Genomic DNA, 22,110 nt, shown 5'->3' with positions numbered 1-22,110 from the left:
CCTGAGCCAATATCAAGAGTTGGACGTTTAACTGACTGAGTTACCCAGATACCCCTAAGTACCATTTTAAATTCATTTTAATTATAACTAAATTAGCACGACCTTAATATCCTTCAAAATATCATTTCATAATTCTGTAACATTCAATACGATTACATTGGACTACTCCCTTATTATCAAGCATTCAATTTTTTAATTGCACAAAATGTAGTGAACATATATAATTTATTGTAACATTTTCTTATTTCCTGATGATAAAATCCTACAAGTGAAATTACTGGACCAAAAGGTATATACATCAGGGCCTAATATATTCTATCAATCTGCCTTTCAAAAAGGATATACACTCAGCAGTTACGCATGAGTGCCTAATTTTTGTTTTGATTTTAAAAGGCTCAGAGGTAGTATAACTACAAATCAACTGCTGTACCTTCAGATTAAATGTGTTTTTTTAATGTTTGTTTATTTTTGAGAGAGTGGGGAAGGGCAGAGAGAGAGTGGGGAGGACAGAGGATCTGAAGCAGGCTCTGTGCTGAAAGCAAACAGCCTGATGCTTGCTTGAACTCATGAACTGTGAGATCATGACCTGAGCCAAAGTCAGACACAGTTAACCAACTAAGCCACCCAGGCATCCCTAAATGTTTGGTTTTATTCCGTTGCTATTTATTGCTGACATTAACAGAGTTGGTTTTTTGTTTCTTGAGGGGTTTTTTTGGCGACCGCAGCAGGACACGAACAGAGTTTAACAAGTTTCATACCTGCCCCCCCATTTATTATGCAAAATTTCAGATATACAAAAACGTTTCAAGAATGGTACACTGAACACACTGAACGCACTCACCTTCTAAATTCTACAGTTAACATTCCGCTGTTTGCTTTTGCCTACTTGCCCATTAGGCATCAATCCACAGAGGTTTCATTTTTAATATGAAAGCTCTTTTTCTCTTTTTTTTAAAAAAGTGTTTCCTTTTTAAAAAAAAAATTTAACATTTATTTTTGAAAGACAGTGTGAGCAGAGGAGGGCAGAGAGAGAGAGAGAGAGAGAGAGAGAGGGAGACACAGAATCCGAAGCAGGTTCCAGGCTCTGAGCTGCCAGCCCAGAGCCCGACGCGGGGCTCGAACCCACTAACCATGAGATCATGACCTGAGCCGAAGTCGGCCACTTAACCGACTGAGCCACCCAGGTGCCCCTGAAAGCTCTTTTTCGATCAAGACTCTCCTGATGCAAGGCCTCTATTTTTGGAGCGTCCCCCACGTTCAGTGCCCTGAACTTTGGGCAGTAAATGTGCAAAAGTGCCAAGGTGAGTGTCTAGCTGAGCTCGTGACACACTCGGCCTACAGGGTGGGGACACGGCTTCGGCTTCTAACCCTGACCTGGACTATGAGATCGGTTTTCTCACCTGTAACATGGGAATCCCTCCATCCCCGGTGAGGATGAAAAGCGCTCTACAATCACAGCTGAGACAGCTAAGGCTCCTTTACTCCTTCCTCATATCTCTTGAAAGTCAAGGCCAAGCTCCAGAGGCCATCTCAGCTCTCACACGCACCTTAGTCCCCCCGCAGTTCTTAGACCCTCAGTTCTAAGCAAGTGTAAAATGGGAGCAGGTTCGCCCAGAGGGCTACTGACCTGAGTCTGCGGGCCGCGACAGCCCCACCCAGCCCACGGTCCGGGACTCCCTCCGGCCGCAGCGCGGTCAGCCTGCGGCCCGGACCTGGCTCCCTCCCTCCGGCGCTCCGCACGCAGAGTGACAGTCTGCGGGGCCCCTCTGACCGCTGCCCGCGTCACCACAGCGAGTGCTCACAAAAGCCTGCGAAGCGGGCGGCGCTACAGAGGCAGAAAACTGACGCCCAGGAAGCCTGAGTCACTTGCCCAAGTCCACCAAGCAGGCGAGTGAATTGCCTTCAAGGAATTCTGGGAATCGAACCCAAATCGCCCGACCCCAAAGTCTCTCTGTCGAGTCGCCCCCGGGCCCGCACGCACCTACAGGGGGCGCCGGCCTGTGCACAAGCGCACTCATCTCAGCGCGTCCCCTTTAAGACGATTCCTTTTGCCTCCGCCGACCCTTTCGCTTCCGCTCCGCCGTTCCCACAATGCAGTGCGGCTGAGCGCCTCCGAGCCCGCGGGGACGCTGCGGGGGGACCCCGGCTGAGGCGGCGGCGGCGACGTGGGCTGCGGCGGGCCCGCGGCGTCGGGCGGTGCGGATGTCGGGCTGGGCGGACGAGCGCGGCGGCGAGGGAGACGGGCGCATCTACGTGGGGAACCTTCCGACCGACGTGCGCGAGAAGGACCTGGAGGACCTGTTCTACAAGTACGGCCGCATCCGCGAGATCGAGCTCAAGAACCGGCACGGCCTCGTGCCCTTCGCCTTCGTGCGCTTCGAGGACCCCCGGTGAGGCCCCGCTCCTCCCGCCCGCGACCTCGGGCCCCCGCCTTCCCTGCTCCCTCCTCCCTTCGGAGCCTCCCCTCCCCCCTCAGCACAGACCCCTCACGGCGCCCCCGGGTGGAGGCTGAGGCCTCTCACCACAGGCTCCGGCCGTCCTTTGCTCCGTCGTCACTTCCTCTAGGATTATTATTATTATTTTTTTTTACTTTATTTAAAAACACAAAAGGAAGGTCTTTGGAGGGCCCAGGCCCGCCCAGACCGGCCCCGGGGATGGTACACGCGTCCATTCTCTCCCTCACGGCTGGAGAGGCGCCCCTCAGGGGCAGCGGCCTGGGGCCTGGGACCCTGTGGCCGGAACCAGCCGGGAGAGGACTCGGCGAGGAGCAGAAGCGGCCGGCCGCCCTCCCTGCCCACCCCTCCCCCCAGCCAGAACTCGCCGTTAGCGGGGAACAGACTGCGGGGACGGGGTTGCCTTCGGGGGCTGAAAGGGGGTCTCTGTGATGGAACAGATCGCCATCCGCGCGCGCTCCTCCCCGCAGGGTCCCGCCCTCGTCCTTCTAAAAGCACCAGGGGTTTGGAAAAACTTATAGAATGATCGGGGTGGGGATGGGGTCTCTTGATTTCACTCCACTCCTCGGAGGGAGGCACCGCTAGATGCTTAGGGCCCCAAGCATTTGATCCCTAAACTGGCTCAGAGGGGTCTTTGTGATTTTGCAAACTTTGTCGGCCTGATGGCCGGAAAAGGCCTGGAAACTTTCAAAACTGCGGTTGGTGCTTCCCAGAAGCCACCGCATTGGACTGGCCACTCCGCCTGGGGTAAACGAGAGCCCGGTGTTCGGCAGCATTGACCCAGGGGGTGCTGTACCCAGTCTGCGCCCGGCGGGCTATGCTGCGAGGACTGTCTTTAGGGGCCCTTGCCTACCTGGTGGAGGGGTATGGGGCCAGGAGGGCATCTGTGGACCGGGAGCTAGGAAGCACCCGGAGGCTTTGATGAGTCCCACAGAGCTCATTCTTATTGTCTTGCCATTTGCCTCAAAAACGGAACTGGGCATTTTCACAGAAATTGGAGAAGGTTTGCACCTCTGTTAACACACCTCCGGTGTGTTTTTTGAAGTCACTATGTGTCAAGTAGCACTTTATATTTTCAACCACCTATAAAAGAGGTAGTATTAGCCACATTCTGTGAGTGAAGAAGCTGAGGATTTAGAGTTGCTGATAAGAAAGAATGCTAGTAAGGAATCAAGGTAGGATTTGAACTCCCCTGTGCTGCCCTTCAGAACACAAACTTCTTGTATATGTGCTGCATTGTCATCCTTCCCTCCTTTCTTTCATAATAGAAAAGCTATCTTTTGATATCACTAGATGCCAAGATTCTAGCAAAGCACTGCACACATAGTGTGTTCTTTAATCCGAAGACTAACTTTGTGGGGGAGGCATGTTGTTCCCATTTAAGAGACGTGAAAACTGAAAACTTGATAAAAGCACTTACCCAAAGATGGCTACTAGCAAGTAGAGCAGTGATTGGAACTGGTCACTCTGTACTGAAATCTGCTCTTCACCCTAGCCATTCTGCCCCTCCTTCACTTGGTTACAAATATAGTCAGGTTTGCACTGGTCTTGGTCCTCCTTGCTTTTAACCCTGTGACTGGAATCGTGGTAAGCAATTCTGTGCCTGTGACAACTGAATGATGCCTTCGGCTCTGCTTGTCCATCCAAGCATTGAGGCCATTCTTTCTCCAGTCCAGTGCTGGAGAACCGACTTGGTTCTACTAGAGCCCTAGGGAAAACTGAAAGTGACTTCATTGAATATTTACCTCTCTGGCAAAACTGTACCCAGAGAGTGGTCTTTACAACTTAGCTTTCCAAACCATGCTGAAAAGGTACACATGAGAGAGTTCCATATTCCTCACAGAACACTAACTTGAGCCTGATTTTTTAAGTTTATGAACTTATTTTGAGAGGGAGAGAGTCCAAGCTGGGTAGAGGGGCAGAGAGAATCTCAAGCAGGCTCCATGCTCATCGCAGAGCAGAGCTGGACGTAGGCCTCAATCCCACAACTGAAATCATGACCTGAGCTGAAATCAAGAATCAGATGCTTTCCTGACTGAGCCACCCAGGCTCCTCCCCAGAGCCTGATTTATTTTTAAATGATTTTCCTTTCTCTAGATTGGATGGTACCAGTCCTTGTTGATTATTAAAGGATTAGTGTGTGGTGGGCATTTTAAGAAACTGCTCACAGGGTTGGGAGAGATATACTGGTGAAATCAGTTATCTGTCAACAATTTTTTTCTGAATTAATCCTCTTATAAGTAATCTGTTTACTGTTTCATTATGATTTCATGTCTAGAAAACCGTGTGTGTGATAGCCATAAAGTTTAATTCTAATATCATTGTCTTCAAAGCAGTAGTGCATCAAGACTGTTTTTCTCAACTCTAGGTTTCCCTTTTATACTTGTTATTCATGCCCCTCACTGGGAAGTCAGTCAGCCTCCTAGGCAGCACTAACTCCACAAACTTTTCTTTGCAGAGATGCTGAGGATGCAATTTATGGAAGGAATGGTTATGATTATGGCCAGTGTCGGCTTCGTGTGGAGTTCCCCAGGACTTATGGCAGTCGGGGTGGGTGGCCCCGCGGTGGGAGGAATGGGCCTCCTACAAGAAGATCTGATTTCCGAGTTCTTGTTTCAGGTATGTTCTTTTTGAACTGAATGAGGTGATGCATGTAAAATACTTAGCACACAGTCTGGCTTCCAAGAAATGTTAGCTGTTACTCTTCAGTGCATGAAACATGGGCTTTCTTTTCAGTAAACTGTGCACAGTCTGAAGCCCTGTGGTCTTGCCATTGAGGCAGGTATCTTGCAAATGAAACTGCAAGGTAGTGCAGCCTTGGTAGAACATAAATTTGCTTTTTATAAAGGAGTTTTCTACTGTTGAGAGAGAACATGGCAAAACCCCGTGAGCTAGAATTCTGTAGATGTTTTCTTTTGGAATGTACTAGGTTTCAGCCTTGCTAGACATTCCAGGAGCCAGATTTGAATAACTGCTCAGCCTTGGATCATGAAAAAGGCCAGATTTTGGTGGTGGCTTTGGAATTATATAAAAAAGAAAACAGAACACCTTGAAGTTTTAGGGATTGTATTGCAGATTATAGAATGATACAGAATGAAATGTCTAGTATTGACAAGTGATGAAATGCCAAGCTCAGAGGTTTATGCCTCTTTTCAAAATAGTAATACAGTGGTGAAGACCTGGGGGCTTCTGCACATTACAGGGGCATTTTAGGACCATGGTGGAGTGAAATGTATTGAAGAACCTGGCACTTTTTTAGATATGAATTTCACACTGTCCAGCAGACTCCCATGGTGCTTAACAGTGATCCTCTCAGTATCTGCCTATCTTGTGTCCCTTTGTAATTTTGTAACCCCAGAACTCTATTCCCTCCTTTAGGATGTCATACATATCTTTTTTTCTCTCCATGCTGCTCTGAAATCCTGCTTAGAAAACTATTAGGAAATGGCTGCAGTCCTGAGCTGTGAGCGGTAAACACAGCCTTTGAGAGCAGGAGCACATTTCCCTTTCATGACATCAGGTAGGGTTGTATAATTCCCGACTAGTTTTAGCGTCTGAGTCTTACCTTTTTCCCCACTGTATTGAAGAATGTTGGTGATCTTTTAAGGTACTTTGTTTAGTTTGTCAGTCATTCACTCCTACAAGAAAACAAACCTCAGGTTTTTGTTGTGTTGTTACCTTCAGCTATGCCTTGGTTACTTCATTGGATAGTTTTAAAATTCCCATGTTCTTAGAACCCAGTAAGCAAGAAATAGTTGGTACCGATTTTATGATTTCATAATGGAAAAAAAATTAGAACTCAAAGTCTTGGGAGTTTGATATTAAATACGAAGGATAGAGAAAGGCTGTGAATCTCAGAGATACCAAACCTATAATGGGGCAGGCTTCTTGCTCTTTTGGAAAGGCTTGGTCTTTGGAAAATTAGCCTAGGACCAGCTTCTTACAATGGTTTACTACACATAGTTTAGGGCGCTTTTCTGGGTTTATGTCCCTATGGTTCAGGACTTGGGGATCCTCAGGATTTAAAAGTAGTGCGTAATTGATGGAAAAAAGGGACCCTAGGTATTGCTGGCTCTTAACGGGTCAGTTAACGTGGCTGAAGGATATGGCCTCTTTATGTCCATGCCTAGGACTTCCTCCATCAGGCAGCTGGCAGGATCTGAAGGATCACATGCGAGAAGCGGGGGATGTCTGTTATGCGGATGTGCAGAAGGATGGAATGGGGATGGTGGAATATCTCCGAAAAGAAGACATGGAATACGCCCTGCGTAAACTGGATGACACCAAATTCCGCTCTCATGAGGTGGGTTCTCCCCTTCTGTTGAGCTTGCGCCTCGGCCATTCCACCTGAAGCTGATCTAGCAGTAGCAACAGGCTGTGCATTTGCCATTTAATGATCTCACAGTACCATTAAAGATCTATCTTAAGTGGACAGAGTCAAGGAATTTATCATGCCTAAGCCCTGCAGGGTCATAACAAGAGAAGTGTGCAGTCATAGTATTTTTAACCCGGAGAGAATACTGGTGCAGTCTGTCATAATGTGGTGAGCTATTCTGTGATACCATCCCTTTCACAACTGGTTTAATCTGCAGTGTACCTCTGTGAACCTAATCATTATGGTTGTCCCTCCTCTGGGTCTAGTCTGGGCTCTGCAAGCCAGCCTCATCATCTCAGCTTTTCTAGGTATTGCTATTGGGCCAAGTTGTATAATTCATTTTTCCTTTCCCAAAGTAGTATAGGATCCTCTTTGAAACCCTAGCCACCTTGGCATTTTCTTATAATGACCTTACTCTCCAGACTTAGTTTTTGATGTCTTTCCTTTCAAGAAGGCAGCTGCTACTTTGGATCTTTCTATCTGATTCACATGTTGACTGTCCTTTTGATACGACTGAGACCAAACAGCAGACCAACTGGACTTTTTTTTTTTCCTCTGGTAATAATTGTCCTGACTTACTATAGGATTTCGATGTCTGGGGACATGAATTTCTAGGTCCATTTCATTTTCCTTCCTTCCTTCCTGGTTTCCTTTCTTTCTCTCTTTTTTTTTTAGAGAGAGCAAGTGAGCACAAGTAGGGGAGAGGGGCAGAGTGAGAGAGAGAGAGAATCTTAAAAGCAGGTTCCACACTGAGCATGGACTTGGGGCTTGAGCCCACCACCCTGGGATCATGACCCGAGCTGAAATCAAGAGTTGGCCACTCAACCGACTGAGTCACCCAGGCGCCCCAAGGGTCCATTTCTTTTTCTAAGGATTCATACAGTTTCCTAATTTTATGGCTTGGGAAGTACACAGCTTAACATTGCTTTTACTCAGCCTGAATTTGGAGCAAAAACAAAACAAGATCTGGTCCTTAGTTACACTGCAAAGCAGAGTCTCAGTAAGGATAAATCCAATTACTGACTTCACCTAGGGAATTCCACATCTGACTCCATTCATCTTAGCATCTTTAGATCCTGTGAGAGTGTTGGCTGAGGGCAAAGGACCTAAAGACAGGCCACTGTAGGCGTGATTCCTCTGCCACTCATTTATTTCTCAGCAGAATTATTCTCTGAACTTTGGTTCCTCGATATGCAAAACAGGACAATAATAGTACCGTCTCATAAGACTTGCCAGGAAGCTAACTTATGAGTATCTAAATTATGAGTATCTAACCCAGGTCCGGACACCTGAGAGGTGTTGAATACTGGTTAGCTTCTCCTATAGGTACCTATCCTCAGATGCATAGATGAGGTGGCAGGGGATTGAACTGTATGGCCTCTAAGACCCTTTCCAGTTCTTAGATTCAGGAGTCAGTGGTAGTAATTCAGATATGTTAATCATAGTAGCTCATTTATGACGTGTAGTTGTCACCTTGGAATAGATTATAACATTGTTTTCCTCATGGTTGAAATGCACTGTTGAACATACCTACGTGATAGCATTATTGTGAGGATTTAATGAGATGACATCATGTCCGACAAACAGCAAGTGCTAGGTACTTAACTGTTATTGTCAGGCAGCCATGTTAAGTTTTAGTGTGCTGTATTTTTCTGAGTCTTACATTTTGCTTCTCTCTTTTTGTTTGAATTTCAGGGTGAAACTTCCTACATCCGAGTTTATCCAGAGAGAAGCACCAGCTATGGCTACTCACGGTCTCGGTCTGGGTCAAGGGGCCGTGACTCTCCATACCAAAGCAGGGGTTCCCCACACTACTTCTCTCCTTTCAGGCCCTACTGAGACAGGTGATGGGAAATTTTTCTTTATTTTTTAGGTGAACTGAGCTGCTTTGTGCTCAGAGTCTACATTCCAGATTGATGATTTAGTGTCTTAGGAAATTTTTTTAATTTTTTTTTTTAAGGAATAAAATACATAATTTCTACCAGGGCCATATTGGCAGTGAAACATTTTAAACTGCAGAAATTGTGGTTTTGGTTCAGAAATAAGTTGTATATTTTTCACCCCTGATTATGGGAAAAAAAAAATCAGTGCTGTGTCTTTGTGGGTTGCTCTACTATGGAGATCAGCAGTTACTGTGACTGAGTCGGCCCATTCTGTTTAGAAATATATTTTAAACGTTTAGTAATTGATATGTGTGGTTGTCCTTGATTAAGTTAATAGCTTTCACTAAATAGGCACACTGATTTAAGAAAAAAAAAAAAGTCATTGAGCTGTAGAGACAGCTGTGCCCAGTTGGTAAGGAGCAGGAGTGGATAACTTTATTTGGGGACAAAGATAGTTGCTATGATGGTGGTTTTGAAAATTTCAGTCCCAAGGGTTGGTTCAGGCTTATAGTTTAAGGCCAAGCTTATAAATGAAGCTGCTTTACTTAAAAAAAAAAAAAAAAAATTTTTTTTTTTAAGTTCATTTAGTTTGAAAGAGACAGACACAGTGTGACTGGGAGAGGAAGAGAGAGAGAATCCCAAGTAAGCAGGGCAGAGCCCAATGCATGCTTGAACCCATGAAAACTGAGATCATGACCTGAGCTGAAACCAAGAGTTGGATGCTTAACTGATTGAGCTACTCAGGCACCCATAAATGAAGCTGCTTTAAAGAAAAAAGGAGCATTTAAGATAGGGCAAAGGAATGAGAAGAATAAAACAGCCTTTTTAAAGCTGGAAGCAGCATAAAGATCATTGGAAAATTCTTAAAACCATCTCTGTCAGTTTGGAGGGGGAAAAAATCTCTTTAATTTTTGGTTCTATCACCTTTACCCCTAAATCTGTTTTACTTATCTTTGGTATCTGAGCTTTCTTAAAACACAAAACAAAGCAAAAAACTCCACTATCTTGGATTCTGCTCAATTCAGTGATCATGGTGGGGATGGGGATTGGGGAGGCTACTTTGTTCCAGACCTGGGACTTTCTGTTAAAAAGCCACTTTATTGAAGTATGATTGCCATGTAAAAAGCTGTACTTATTTAATGTAAGTATATACCCATCACCACCATCAAGGCTATAACCATATCCATCATGTCCTAAAGTTTCCTCCCTACTCCTTTAAGATTTATTTGTGGTGAGAACATTTAATATAAGATCTACCCTTTTAGCAAATTTTTAGTGTTCAATCTAGTACTGTTAGCTGTTCCAGGGCTGTTTTTATCGTAAGTTCTTTTCATAAAAACTATAGCTGTGGCAAGTATCCCTTTTGCATGTAATCACTTTGTGGGATGTTGGATGATTGTAGGTTAGGAGTTCCCAAGCTGTAGAGTCTGCTTTAAACACTTTTCAGATCTTAGGAGAAAGTTATTCTTCTGCTCCGACAAAGTGGGTACCCAGGAACAAATTCGAGTTTGTTTGGTAAAGATACAAGGTTTCTCAGATGGACAGAAATAGCAACTGAAAAGTACAACACAGGATGTCACATAGTGATCAGATGCACTAATAGTTACGTAAATAGAAAAATTCATTTACATACAGTTTGGTAGACAGTCTTTTGGGGAGGAGATAAATTAGGAGGATAACATCTTATATACTGAGCAGTCTGTGAATAAATACTTGATCCATTTCCTCAGAAAGTGACAATACCTTTTACTTCCAGTTGCAGCAGGAACTGATTGCCTTGTTTTGGCTAGATATTTCCCAATTCTGTCTTCAGAGAGTTAGTTACTGAAAAATACTTAACCATCAGTTTTTTTCAGGTGACCGAAGAAAGTGGAAACATCAGTGTTCATAGTAACAAAATACTATCTTTGGACTTCCGCGAATAGCTAGTCAGTTGTGGGAAAAGGGCTCTTGTTCATCCTGCTTTGACAAAGAGATATTACCTGTTTGAAAACAGTAACAAAAAATGATGTTATAGCTGAGCCTGTTTCCCAACTGGCTCAAACGAGCTAACTTATCACTTGGTTTGTCATGAAAAATAAGCAATGCAAATAGGTGTAGCTACTACCCTGTTTTCTGAGGGTCTGAAAGAATAACAGTTACAAGTGAAGCCTAATAAATGCATACTTTTCAATAAGGAGCAGAGATAGGTTAGCCAGTTATGTGCATATAGGAGTGGAAGGAAGGACATTAATGATTGTGAATTCACTTTGTCCCAAAAAGCAAAGTCTGACACAAAGTTCTATTTGAGAAAGAAAGGTCTGCTAAAACAGTGACAACTCTCAGGCTCTGAGAGAGATTATAGAATCTTTTCTCTCCACAGTTAATCTGAGGTAGTTTAGTGAATCAAGCCTAATTAAGAGTTGAGCCCACACTTTTTTTCTTTTCTTTTCTTATTTAATTTTTATTTTAAGTAGTCTCCGTGCTGGATGAGGGGCTTGAACTCAAGACCCTGAGATCAAGAGTCACATGTGCTCAGGATGCCTGGGTGGCTGGGTCGGTTGAGTGTCCACCTCTTGATTTTGGCTTAGGTCATGATCTCATGGTTGTGAGATCAAGCCCAGTGTTGGGCTCTGCACTGGGTGTGGAACCTGCTTAAGATTCTCTCCCTCTCAAAAAAAAAAAAAAAGTCACATGCTCTACCAACTGAGCCAGCCAGGCATCCCAAGCCCACAATTTTTTAAGCTTGCTTTCCCATACTTGCTTCAACCAGAGCTTTCCTTTAACTGACTGGTCTTGATCAAAGAGGTAATTCCTGCGCCGGTTGGGGGGGGCAGGTGGCGGGTGGCTGTCTGTCTCTGAGGCTACTTAGAATGGTTCTCCTCTGAGGTGATCTGAATGTGAAGCTTGCACTTGGAAAACCAGCTACCTGAGTGCTCAAGCTCATATCCCCACATGTCCGGAAGGGTGCAGCAGTTCTGCATTCTGAAGACCCACCCATCTGTAGAGGAGATAAAACGTTCAACCCACCCAGGATTCTGGATTTTATTATTGGCCCAGAGTTATTTTTAAGTTTTCATTTAAAATAGGCACAGTAAATATTAAAGATGCAAATCTCAACTTCAGGGTTGCAAACTGATGGCTCTCAGGATGCATCTGGCGTGCAGGTATGTTTACGTGGTGTCTTTTTTTTTAATCTTTGAATTAGTTCCCATGCTTAAAATTTGGGAAAGAACCCTGACACACAAAAAAGCCAGATGTCTGGGTTCTCTGGGAAAATAGGCTCACATTACTGCTGGGCCCTGAATGAGGAGCAGTGAATGCCAGTTGCCTCTTTAGGCAGAGTTTGAGCTCCAGATGTGCCACTGGATACACCCCTCCCCACCACAGGCCCTTTTTGTTCATTCCTATTACAGACTGGTCCCTAGAAGGAAATATGACCCCTGGGCTCTACTGCCATCTTAGTCCCACCACCTGTATTTGCTTTATACTTTTTTCCCCCACTATTAATAAATATGTTTTTTTTTCATTAGGTCCAATTTTATTGAGATATAATTGACATACAACACTGTATAAGGTTAAGGTGTACAACACAATGATTTAATATATGTATATATTACAGAATGATTACCACAAGATTAGTTAATATCCATCATGTCACATAGTTATAATTTTTTTCTTATGAGAACTTTTAAGATCTACTTTCTTATTAACTTTCAAATATAGAGTACAGTATTGTAAAATATAGTCATTCTGCTGTACACTGAAGTTTGTACCTAGTTCCCACTTTACTTTTCAGAATACTTTCATATAGCAGATTTGGGCCTCATAGCTCCTACTGTGTTCTTAGTTTACTGAGGGACAATCAGTTAAACCACTTTGGGCAACACCTACCTGGGGGGGCCACAAAATACTCCTCCACAACTCGATGGGCATTTTGTAGTAGTTCTTCAACACAGTTGCCTTCTACCACATTGTCAGATCTCAAGTATAGACATCTACAAAACCAGAAGCTCAAGGTTACCTTCTCAGAGAACAGGTTTCTAAGGCATGGGTGGAGAGGGTCAAGGATGGGAAAAAATAGCATATTCTTAGTTATGGTTACTGCTCAAAGATCGAGGACTTCTTGTCAACAGTAGACCAAATAATAATCTCCAGTTTATAGATTCTCTCAGCCACTCAGGTAAGTGATAATTATTCCTCAGAACTGGTATGTTCAACTATGGGTAAACTGCTTTTGGTGGAGACTGGTAAGGCATTTACAATAAAATGTGTTAAGTCTAACAGGCGAAGCTTGCCAAGGGAATGGAAAGGGGCACCTGGGTGAGGAACAGGTATTCAGAATAGGTGATGTCACTGCTAAAGGGTGGGGAAGAAACCACTGGATTGGTGGGATAAGTGGGCTTTGAGGCAGGTGAAGAAACTTGATCAAGAGTGGTTATAAGTGACTTAAGGATATTAGCTCCTAAGTGACAGGACTGGAGTCTGAGCACAGTTCTGTGCCCCTTGTACCCCTAAGATGAGAGAGTTTTTTCCCTGTAGCCACCTTTATGAAAGTATCTGCCCTTGCATAGTCAAGAATCTCCCACTGTTCTCTGGGCCTGTGGCCGCATTAAAGTATCCAGATGGCAAGCTAGTGAAACAGAACTGGAGTTGAACATATCTGTGGGGCTTCACTGCTGTTTGAAGGTTTACAAGTGCGTGGCAAGATGTCTGAGTCTACTTCCATATACTTGAGCTGAAAAATAAGCAGACTCAGTCACTGATAGGGGAGCAGTCAAGCTCGTTATGCTTTGAGCCAGACCTGGACTGAGTGCTAAACCTAACAGGACAAAAGGGCAAAGACGTTTACATGGACATCTAGGCAAAGGCTGCAGAGGGCTAAGCTGTCATGGTAAGGCTCTTTTAGGAAAGGACTAGTTCTGTTTCTTTTGTGGCACCCACCCTAGGGCTAGACACAATAAACATGATATGGACTGTAGAGAGCTGGAGTCTGTTCCAGGATCTGGCACTGTCTTCACTGTGTGGCCTTGAAAAAGCATGATCTTTCCAGACCTAAACTTTCTTGCCAGGAAAATGAAGGTTGCACTTGGATTTTTTTTTTTTTTTTTTTTTTAACCATACAGGGGCTTAAGAAGACTTGGAGAACAAAATAAAAATTACTATAAAGGTAACCACTGGACCTTCTGGAGTTTATATTTCTGTTGAGTGGTATAACAAAATGACTAAGAGCTTGGGTTCCTGAGTCACAGCTGAATTCAGATCTTAGTGTCACACATGGCACATTTGCAAGTTACCTATCCTTTCCATATACCTGTTTCCTTATTTGTGGAATGAATGCTTCACAGAATTGCTGGGAAGATTAAATATTGAAGATCTGATAACGGCTGGGCCTGCATTCTCACTGCAGTAAGAGATGGGTGCCAAATACCACCTGCTCCTTAGAGTACACCCAGGCACACCTCAGTCCCACCACTCAGAGTACACCTATGCACTTAACCTGCTGTAATCACGCATTATGTGCCCAGTCTCTATAGACTGGAGACTGCGAAGTGTCCCAGGGCACTTGAAGAGTTTGATGAAGTAAGACTCTGCTATCACCAATAGGTGGTGGTGAAAAGCTACTGCTTCCCCACAGTAGATGTAATAGTAATGGATTTATTCACTGATTTGGTAATCCGGTTTCCTATGTAAGGGATGTTTCCAGGAAAAAAAAATCACTCTTTCAAATACCACACATTTTTATCTAAATACTGTTTATGATGGAGTTCCCAGAAGAAACCCACACCTTACTGCTGTCATAATCATAGATTACTGAACCCAGGGTCTCTGTGAGGGTGGCACATCAGTAGTTCACTTGAAAGTCACCTAACTTCTTGACCTCAGAATCACATACAGAAGTCCAAATGGGACCCGATAAAATTTTTAGATGCCTCTCAATTACTGATTGACTTAATGTCTACCTCACCTCATCGCTCAGGGTTTGACAAGAGGATTAAGCCCAAATGCTATAGGACACCCAATTTGATAATAAGTCAACTATGCCTCTGGGCTAATATTAATTATGTACTTCTTGGAAGCACTGAAAAAAGTCACTTGAATCTTTATGCATTCTGGTTCAGATGAAAAATCCTGATTGAGAAAGTCTATGAACTAGAAATCCTTGCCTTCTAAAGCTCATAGACATGGTAGGGGCGCCTGGGTGGCTCAGTCGGTTAAGCATCCGACTTCGGCTCAGGTCATGATCTCACAGTTCGTGGGTTCGAGCCCCGCATCGGGCTCTGTGCTGACAGCCAGCTCAGAGTCTGGAGCCTGTTTCAGATTGTGTGTCTCCCTCTCTCTGACCCTCCCCTGCTCACGCTGTCTCTCTCTCTCAGAAATAAACATTTTTAAAAAATTAAAAAATAATGGGGTGCCTGGGTGGCTTAGTTGGTTAAGCATCCGACTTTCGCTTGGGTCATGATCTCACGGTTCATGGGTTAGAGCCCCGCATTGGGCTCTGTGCTGACTGCCAGCTCAGAGCCTGGAGCCTGTTTCAGTCTGTGACTCCCTCTCTCTCTGACCCTCCCCTGCTCATGCTGTCTCTCTCTCTCTGCTAGAAATAAATAAAACATTAAAAAAAATTAAAAAATAAGTAAAGCTCATAGACATGGCACTTTAACCAGTAACTGGGAGATGCTACTAAAAAGCAGTTTAATGGAAAGCACTATGGCAGCACTGAGGAAGAAGTGCCTCTGTCGGCCCTTGTACTGACCTAATGAGAGTTCTGCTGCTGGTTTTGGGCTGCCAGGAATCGTTTCTCTGGACATCACTCTATTTCCATCTTTAAGCCTTTTTCCTCCCTCCCAATCAATTTCTAGTTTGAGGCACACTGGAATGAAAGTTCATCAACATGGCTAAGAATTTTCAGTTCAAATACGATTATGAGGGACAGCCTAAGCACTGAAGTATATGGCTGCAGTCAGAGCTGTCATCATCTGAGTCCATTCTGAGTTGAGATGAGAGAGAATAAAGGTTCTAGAGGTTGACTTTAGATGGCATACCTAGAACAGTATTTGATAGTTGAGGCTCTGAGTTCCAAGTAAGTCCCGAATTCTCTTCCTACACCTGTGAAGGTGTAGGATAGCATATTACATAAGCTTTCTTCATCTATAAAGCATATACTAGTATTTACTCTCCAGGTTTATATGTGACAACTGAGATAAACTATGAAATCTTAGCACCTGGCATGTAAGTGTGCTAATGCCTTTTAGCCCAAACCCAATGATAGAGAAAGGTATTAATATGCCATGAGATTTCTAAACCAGTCAGCGCTTTTACAGCTAGTGTGGCCTAAAATGGTTTAACGCTGGTCTTAACTGGGTTCCATTTCAAACATCAGTGAGGCAGTATGTTCAAAAACATGAAAGTCCTATAAAGGCTACATCTAGTTTATGGCAAGACTGCCCATCACTGAATACCAAGTCACTATTCCAGCTACCAGATCCAAATCCCTTTTCCATAAATTCTTCCCTGACTAATAGCTGCATTTCTTTACAATTCCCCTCTAGATGATCAGGGAAATTCTGACTCCTCTTTGTTCTTCTATTTGTTCCTTTCCTAAAGATATTATTAATAAAGAATATTCCACATTTACTGACTGCTCGGTGCTAGATACTGAGAACAAGATGAGCAACAATAAATCTGCTCCCTGGAACATGGATCAGCAGTAGGAGAGGGGCAGAGAGTCAAATATTACAAATAGGGGTTTCCTGGCTGGCTCAGTTGGTAGAGTACAAGGACTCTTGATCTCAGGGTTGTGAGTTCAAGCCCTATGTTGGGTGTAGAGATTAATTAAAATAAGTAAATATGACTTAGATATGTATGAACACATGTAAAATTATAGCTCTATTGAATATCATGAAAGACAGGTCCTGAAAGGGAACCTGACGTGATAGAGAAGAATGAAAATCTCCCTGAAGAGGCAGTTGAAATCTGAAGAAGAAAGGAAATTAAGCAAAAGAGAGTCATGGGAGGGATGAGGTAAGGATAAAGGCAAAGGCCCAGAGTCCCAAGAAGGAAAAAGAATGGAGAGCTAAAGGAACTGAAGGTGACAGCCGTGTCTTGGAGGTGGGCAGGGGCTAGGTTAAATGATGTGTTGCAGGCTCTGATGAAGCTTTTGACTTTAACCTAAAGAACACCAGAGAGCCACCTGAAATCTTGGGTAAGAGAATGACATCAGATTGCTATTTTGAAATGCTATGTAATTTTGGGAAAATTGTTTGAGTTCTGTAGATCTGATCATCAGATTACAAGATAGAGAAAGGATGTGAAGAAGTTTTTGAGAGCATGTGCGCAGGGGAGGGGCAGAGAGAGGGGGAGATAGAGGATCTGAAGTGGGCTCTGTGCTGACAGCAGAGAGCCCAATGTGGGGCTCCAACTCATGAACCACAAGATCATGACTTGAGCTAAAGTCGGATACCCAAACAACTGAGCAACCCAGGAACCCCTAAATTTTTTTAAAAAATTATCTATTTTCTAAACTTCTTGGGGCTGCAACTGATGACCTCAGAGATCAAGGATCATATGCCGACTGAGCCAGCCAAGTGCCCCTTCTTGGCTTTTTTGTTGTTATTATTGTTTTTGTTTTGTATTGTAAACAGATTTGGATACCCTGAATACTCCTGCATACACCTTGATGCACTTTTACAGATATTTCCATAGGGGTCACTAGGTCAGAAAATATGTGCAGGGCATATTTTGAGACAAAGATCCAGTAAGTAAGCAAGTCAAACATGAGCTCACATTCTATTAACAAGGGACAAGTCAACAAAAATGAGATAATCAAGAAATAGAAGAAAATCCAACAAGATAAGGAGTCAGTGATTTGGAAAGGGAGAGGACATTTGGAGAAGGAGAGGACTTACAGAAGGCAGATGCCAAGGAGACAGGTTATCCAAAAAAAAAAGAATAGCAAACACAAAGATCCTACACAAGGAACGGATCTGGAATGCTGGAGAAAGAGTAAGGCAGCTAATATAGCTGCTGTAGAGCAGTATGTCCGAGGGGTAGGCAGGGACTCTGAAGTAGGGCCTTGAGGTGGTTATCATTTCGAACATTGTTCTTGTTACACTGGGAGGCCTGGAGGATTTAAACCGAGAGTGAGAGGATCCAGAACGAACAAGGGAAAGAAATGAAACCGCTTACCCCGCGGGGGGACCGTGGGCAAGTTCTTGCAATTGGCTTAAGCCCTTTTCCCTTCCGTGAAAGGACACACTAATAACCGCCACCTCAAATGGCTGCGAAGGCGCAACAGACAAGGGTTCGGGGTACGCGGCCTCGAGTGTCTACCTGTCCTCCAGTACTGATTCCATGGGCTCCACCCCGTCCGTGTCCACCGCGTGGAGCCGGTCGGCAAAGGCGATGGCTTTCTCCAGTCGTGCCACGGCCTCTTGGCTGCCGAAGTCCACAAGCGCTAGACGCTCCAGGTGCTCGATCACCTTGGCGGTGACACGGCTATTACCCTGGGCGGATGAGGCGGGGGATGGGGGTCAGGTGGGGGGGACCCGCTCCGTCTCCTGACCAGCTTCACCACCCGCCCAGACATCCCCGGCCTTTACCTGAGGATCCGCCCTGGAGGTGAAGCCCCGGCGCCAGCCCATCCAGGACCCACGGCCCAGCCACACCGCCCGCGCCCACATTTCTCTCCTCGGCCGCCGTAACGCGTCCTCGCGTAAAGTCGAGGGACGCGCTTAAGAGTGACGACATCAGAGCGCGCCGCCACTGTCGTCGCCGCCATGAACAGCGTAGGGGAGGCCTGTACTGACATGAAGCGCGAGTACGACCAGTGCTTTAACCGCTGGTTTGCCGAGAAGTTCCTCAAGGGGGACGGCTCCGGGGACCCGTGCACCGACCTCTTCAAGCGCTACCAGCAGTGCGTTCAGGTGAGCCCTCAAGTGGCCTCTTGGCCTAAGACGTCCCGGGCCACACGCGTAGTGTCTTGCGGGGGGTTGGAATGGGGAGGGCGAATAGACGCCTCAGTGAGGGCAGTGGCAGGAGCTGTCTCCCCACCATCACTACCAGGCCGCCTGGTATGTCCCTGAATGACAAAGTGAAGTATTTTTTGCAGTGCTTTACATCTTACGGAGCACAGTGCATCCTTTGGTTCATTTGGCGCTCATCCTAAACTCGCAAAGTGGGCATAGTTCTTATTTTGTACGTGGTACACTCAGGCCCCCAAACAGGAAGTGATTAATGCAAGTTCGCCAGAATCGTTTCCTTGATTTTTGCGGTCGTGCATTATTCCACTATTAACGTTGGAGGAGGAAGCGCGGTGTTAAGTGTCTCTGGCCTGTGAGACATGGAAGGTCTCATTTTGTTGTTCTGATTTCTTCATCGGCCTCTTTGATTTCTGAGCTGCCAACCAGCTAGGAAATGTTCATTCCAGGTCAATGAATTAGATTGTAAGCATGGCACTGGGCACAGTACTAGCAGTTAATTTAAAACGTCCACGGGGTAATTCCAAGTTGCTGTCTTTTTCCTATTTACAGATGGCAAAATGAAGCTTGCTTAAGGTTACAGTCAGTAAGTCCTGGGACGCAGATTTTAATTTGTGTCTGTCACAGTAGAGTGGAGATACTGTTTAAACTCCATGTTTGAATCTTGACGTTTCCTCACAACACCCTTCCATTCTCTCTGTAGTCTTACATTTAACTTCTTCATAATGGTACTCAGGTTTTAAAAAGTACAGGTCTTGTGGGGCGCCTGGGTGGCTCAGTCGGTTGAGCATCCGACTTCGGCTCAGGTCATGATCTCGCAGTTCATGGGTTCGAGCCCCACATCGGGCTCTATGCGGACAGCTAGGTCAGAGCCTGGAGCCTGCTTCAGATTCTGTATCTCCCTCTCTCTTACCCTCCCCTGCTCACGCTTTCTCTCTCTCTCTCAGAAATAGATAAAATATTAAAAACAAAATAAGTACAGGTCTTGAGTCATGGTTGGGTGGGTATTTATTAGTCCAATCGGATTTACTTCTATACCATCATATTTACAAAGTTTGGTCCTCAAGCTTCATATAGACCTGTATCATGTATTTTTCCTCCTATCAGAAAGCAATAAAGGAGAAGGAGATACCTATTGAAGGACTGGAATTCATGGGCCATGGCAAAGAAAAGCCTGAAAGCTCTTCTTGACCTTGACAGTCACCTTGAAAATGGACTCCTCGAATCAGGAAACAGAGGACTCTGGATTTCATCAGTTAAGGCTGTGAAAATAGCCATCGATTTGATGAGTTTAAGAGGGAGGAGTTTTCTTTCCTCCTTAATTTCCTCTCACTTGTAAAAGAGGACGAACCGTCACTCTTTGCTTTGAGATGATTTCTCACTTACTCTGGCATCTTGCTGAACTTTGTGTGCTAAAACAATGATTTCTTGGGATTATGGTTGCAGTACTTGGTCTGGGATCAGCTTTAAGTATCCTTTGTATGTGAACACTGATAGACTTGTCAGGATGATCAGGGTTGCTCTGAAGGACATTAGGTACATTGTATTGGGGTTATTCATGGAAGCAGTCGGTTAGGATCTCTTTGCTCTCAGGGAGCTAATGCTCTGAAAAGGGTTCCCAGCACAAGTTTTAATCAATGCTTGGGAGCACGGCTTTATTTTTATATAATAACTGTCAAGATTGCTGATGGACTGGGTTAGCCAAGAGGAAAATAGCTTTAACAGAGTTCCCTGCCTTAAGAAGAGATGTCAGATTTCAGATTAAGATGTGAAAGCTTGAAGAGTGTTGCAGTAAAAACCGTTTCAGAGCTCATAGTGTAGTTTAGGGATTAAGATTCTTGGAGTAACTATGGAGGAACATCCTAAATTGCAAAGATTTGCTGTTGCCAGCCTTCAACCCGAGTCAGTTAAGCCAACTTGTATCATCATAAAACTGCCAAAATGCTGCATCTGGTTAAAGGGGAAAAGAGTTTGCTTTATTTGCCTTGTCTACCCACCCTGCCCTGTAATGTGTGTAATCATGAAAATGGAGTAAATTGTAACCTCTAGTTTCATTATTTGCCCCCTGGAGAACCCAGGGCACTTTATGGAACAGCCATTACACTGTAACCACACATATCCCATATATACACTAAGGGAGGGTTTTGGGGTTTTTTATAATTTACAGGTGAAAAATGAAGATTTATCTAAGCTAAATAGTGTGCTATAACAGTTAGAAACCTCACTGATTATCTAAAGTTTATTCCCACAGTAAGGTACACAAGTAACTACCATGCTTATATAACTGCACAAAAAAAATGCCAGGATCAGGTGAGCATTTACATACTTTGGAATGTCAGGCTATCACCAAAATTGCACCTACTGAGTAATTTGGTTCACATATATATACCCAATAGTATGAAACAGTTTACAGAAGGCAAAGATTCTATTATCCTATTCAGTTTACCAATGACTACTTTGTATTTAACATGACCAGTCCTTAACGTCATGTCACGACATTCTACATTTATATTTTGACTGGTTACAGTCCATTATACAAGGATTAGAAGAGATCATTGGAACCCAGTTGAGGGATGCCTGGCAGCAAGCCAAAGTTAAGTACATCTTCTGACCTCAGCCTGGCCGCAGGCACAACACTTCCAGACTGATTTGGAAGCACATGCACAGGCTGTGGTTAGATCACTAAATGGTAAAGATAGCAGGGATCCTTTTTTCCCGACTGTAAATGGCTTTCATGCCTTGTGTTCCCATATGCCTCACCTCTGTGGTACTAGTTTACTCTGTGTACTATGCAATACCAAAACCTGGTAGCCTCTTGAATCTTACTACAAAACTGTCTGGTTGAGCCTTAAGAATAAAACCAGCTCCAAGCCAACCACGTTCTTTTATTGTAATTGCTACTGCGGGAATAATTTTTTCTGATTGTTCTTCATTCTTCTTTGGCTTTATCCACTCCATAAAGTGACTCCAACTATCTCGGCTACTTCAAAGATTTTAAATTTTGGAGAAGAATTAATTGCTTTTTAAGGGTGACTTTGTTACTATTGTTTCTCCTTAATTCTTAATGCTACAGGAAGGTTTTAATTCCAGAAACAAATAAAGCCAATGGTATATACAGAAATGTGTCATGCTGCCTTGATTTCTCCAAAAGTTTGACCATTCCAGCCTTGAGGGTACTGAGAGGTGACCCCAAGTAAGAATGTGAACTTGATTCCTTGGAGAAAATTATCTGAGTATTCTTCAGCTGGTGAAATGGGACAAGAGAAAGCTAGGACACAGGAAGCACTTCCTCTGGAGAATCAAAGATACTGCTTTCAGATGTAAACTGCAGGTATTCTACTGGCCAGTCAATATCTTTGCCACCCAGAGTCTCTCAGGACCCAATCTTGATACTTAAATTAGCTCCACTCATGGTCTCTTCACTTTACCCACCCCAGGCATAA

The 22,110-nt window shown here is 44.3% G+C and overlaps 3 protein-coding genes across 4 annotated transcripts; 2 read left to right on the top strand and 1 right to left on the bottom strand.

Annotated features, from left to right (window-relative positions):
- Positions 1-2,097: 2,097 nt before the first annotated feature.
- Positions 2,098-9,017, top strand: SRSF9 (serine and arginine rich splicing factor 9). The gene is made up of 4 exons (XM_039249739.1): positions 2,098-2,390; positions 4,912-5,072; positions 6,584-6,756; positions 8,524-9,017. Exons 1-4 carry the CDS (start codon positions 2,203-2,205, stop codon positions 8,665-8,667), a joined length of 666 nt encoding a protein of 221 aa, XP_039105670.1. The 5' UTR covers positions 2,098-2,202; the 3' UTR covers positions 8,668-9,017.
- Positions 9,018-9,790: 773 nt separating this feature from the next.
- Positions 9,791-18,402, bottom strand: GATC (glutamyl-tRNA amidotransferase subunit C). The gene is made up of 4 exons (XM_039238844.1): positions 18,290-18,402; positions 18,021-18,193; positions 12,585-12,688; positions 9,791-10,693 (listed from the first exon to the last, which is right to left on the bottom strand). The coding sequence occupies exons 1-4, from the start codon at positions 18,368-18,370 to the stop codon at positions 10,641-10,643; spliced, it is 411 nt and encodes a 136-aa protein (XP_039094775.1). The 5' UTR covers positions 18,371-18,402; the 3' UTR covers positions 9,791-10,640.
- A 28-nt stretch (positions 18,403-18,430) lies between these two features.
- On the top strand, positions 18,431-21,788 carry TRIAP1 (TP53 regulated inhibitor of apoptosis 1). Of its 2 annotated transcripts, XR_005529627.1 has the most exons (3): positions 18,431-18,613; positions 19,775-20,137; positions 21,741-21,784. XR_005529627.1 is itself a non-coding variant. In XM_039238966.1 (2 exons), exons 1-2 carry the CDS (start codon positions 18,467-18,469, stop codon positions 19,856-19,858), a joined length of 231 nt encoding a protein of 76 aa, XP_039094897.1. In that variant the 5' UTR covers positions 18,431-18,466; the 3' UTR covers positions 19,859-21,788. The 2 variants fall into 2 exon arrangements, 1 of the variants encoding a protein (XP_039094897.1); XM_039238966.1 differs by having other exon boundaries at positions 19,775-21,788.
- Positions 21,789-22,110: the final 322 nt, after the last annotated feature.

The sequence above is a fragment of the Hyaena hyaena genome, unplaced genomic scaffold (assembly GCF_003009895.1).
Source record: "Hyaena hyaena isolate Hyena2069 unplaced genomic scaffold, ASM300989v1 scaffold_0, whole genome shotgun sequence".
Classification (NCBI taxonomy): domain Eukaryota; kingdom Metazoa; phylum Chordata; class Mammalia; order Carnivora; family Hyaenidae; genus Hyaena; species Hyaena hyaena.
The sequence above is the reverse complement of the archived record's forward strand: the minus strand, read 5'-3'. Positions and strand labels throughout refer to the sequence as shown.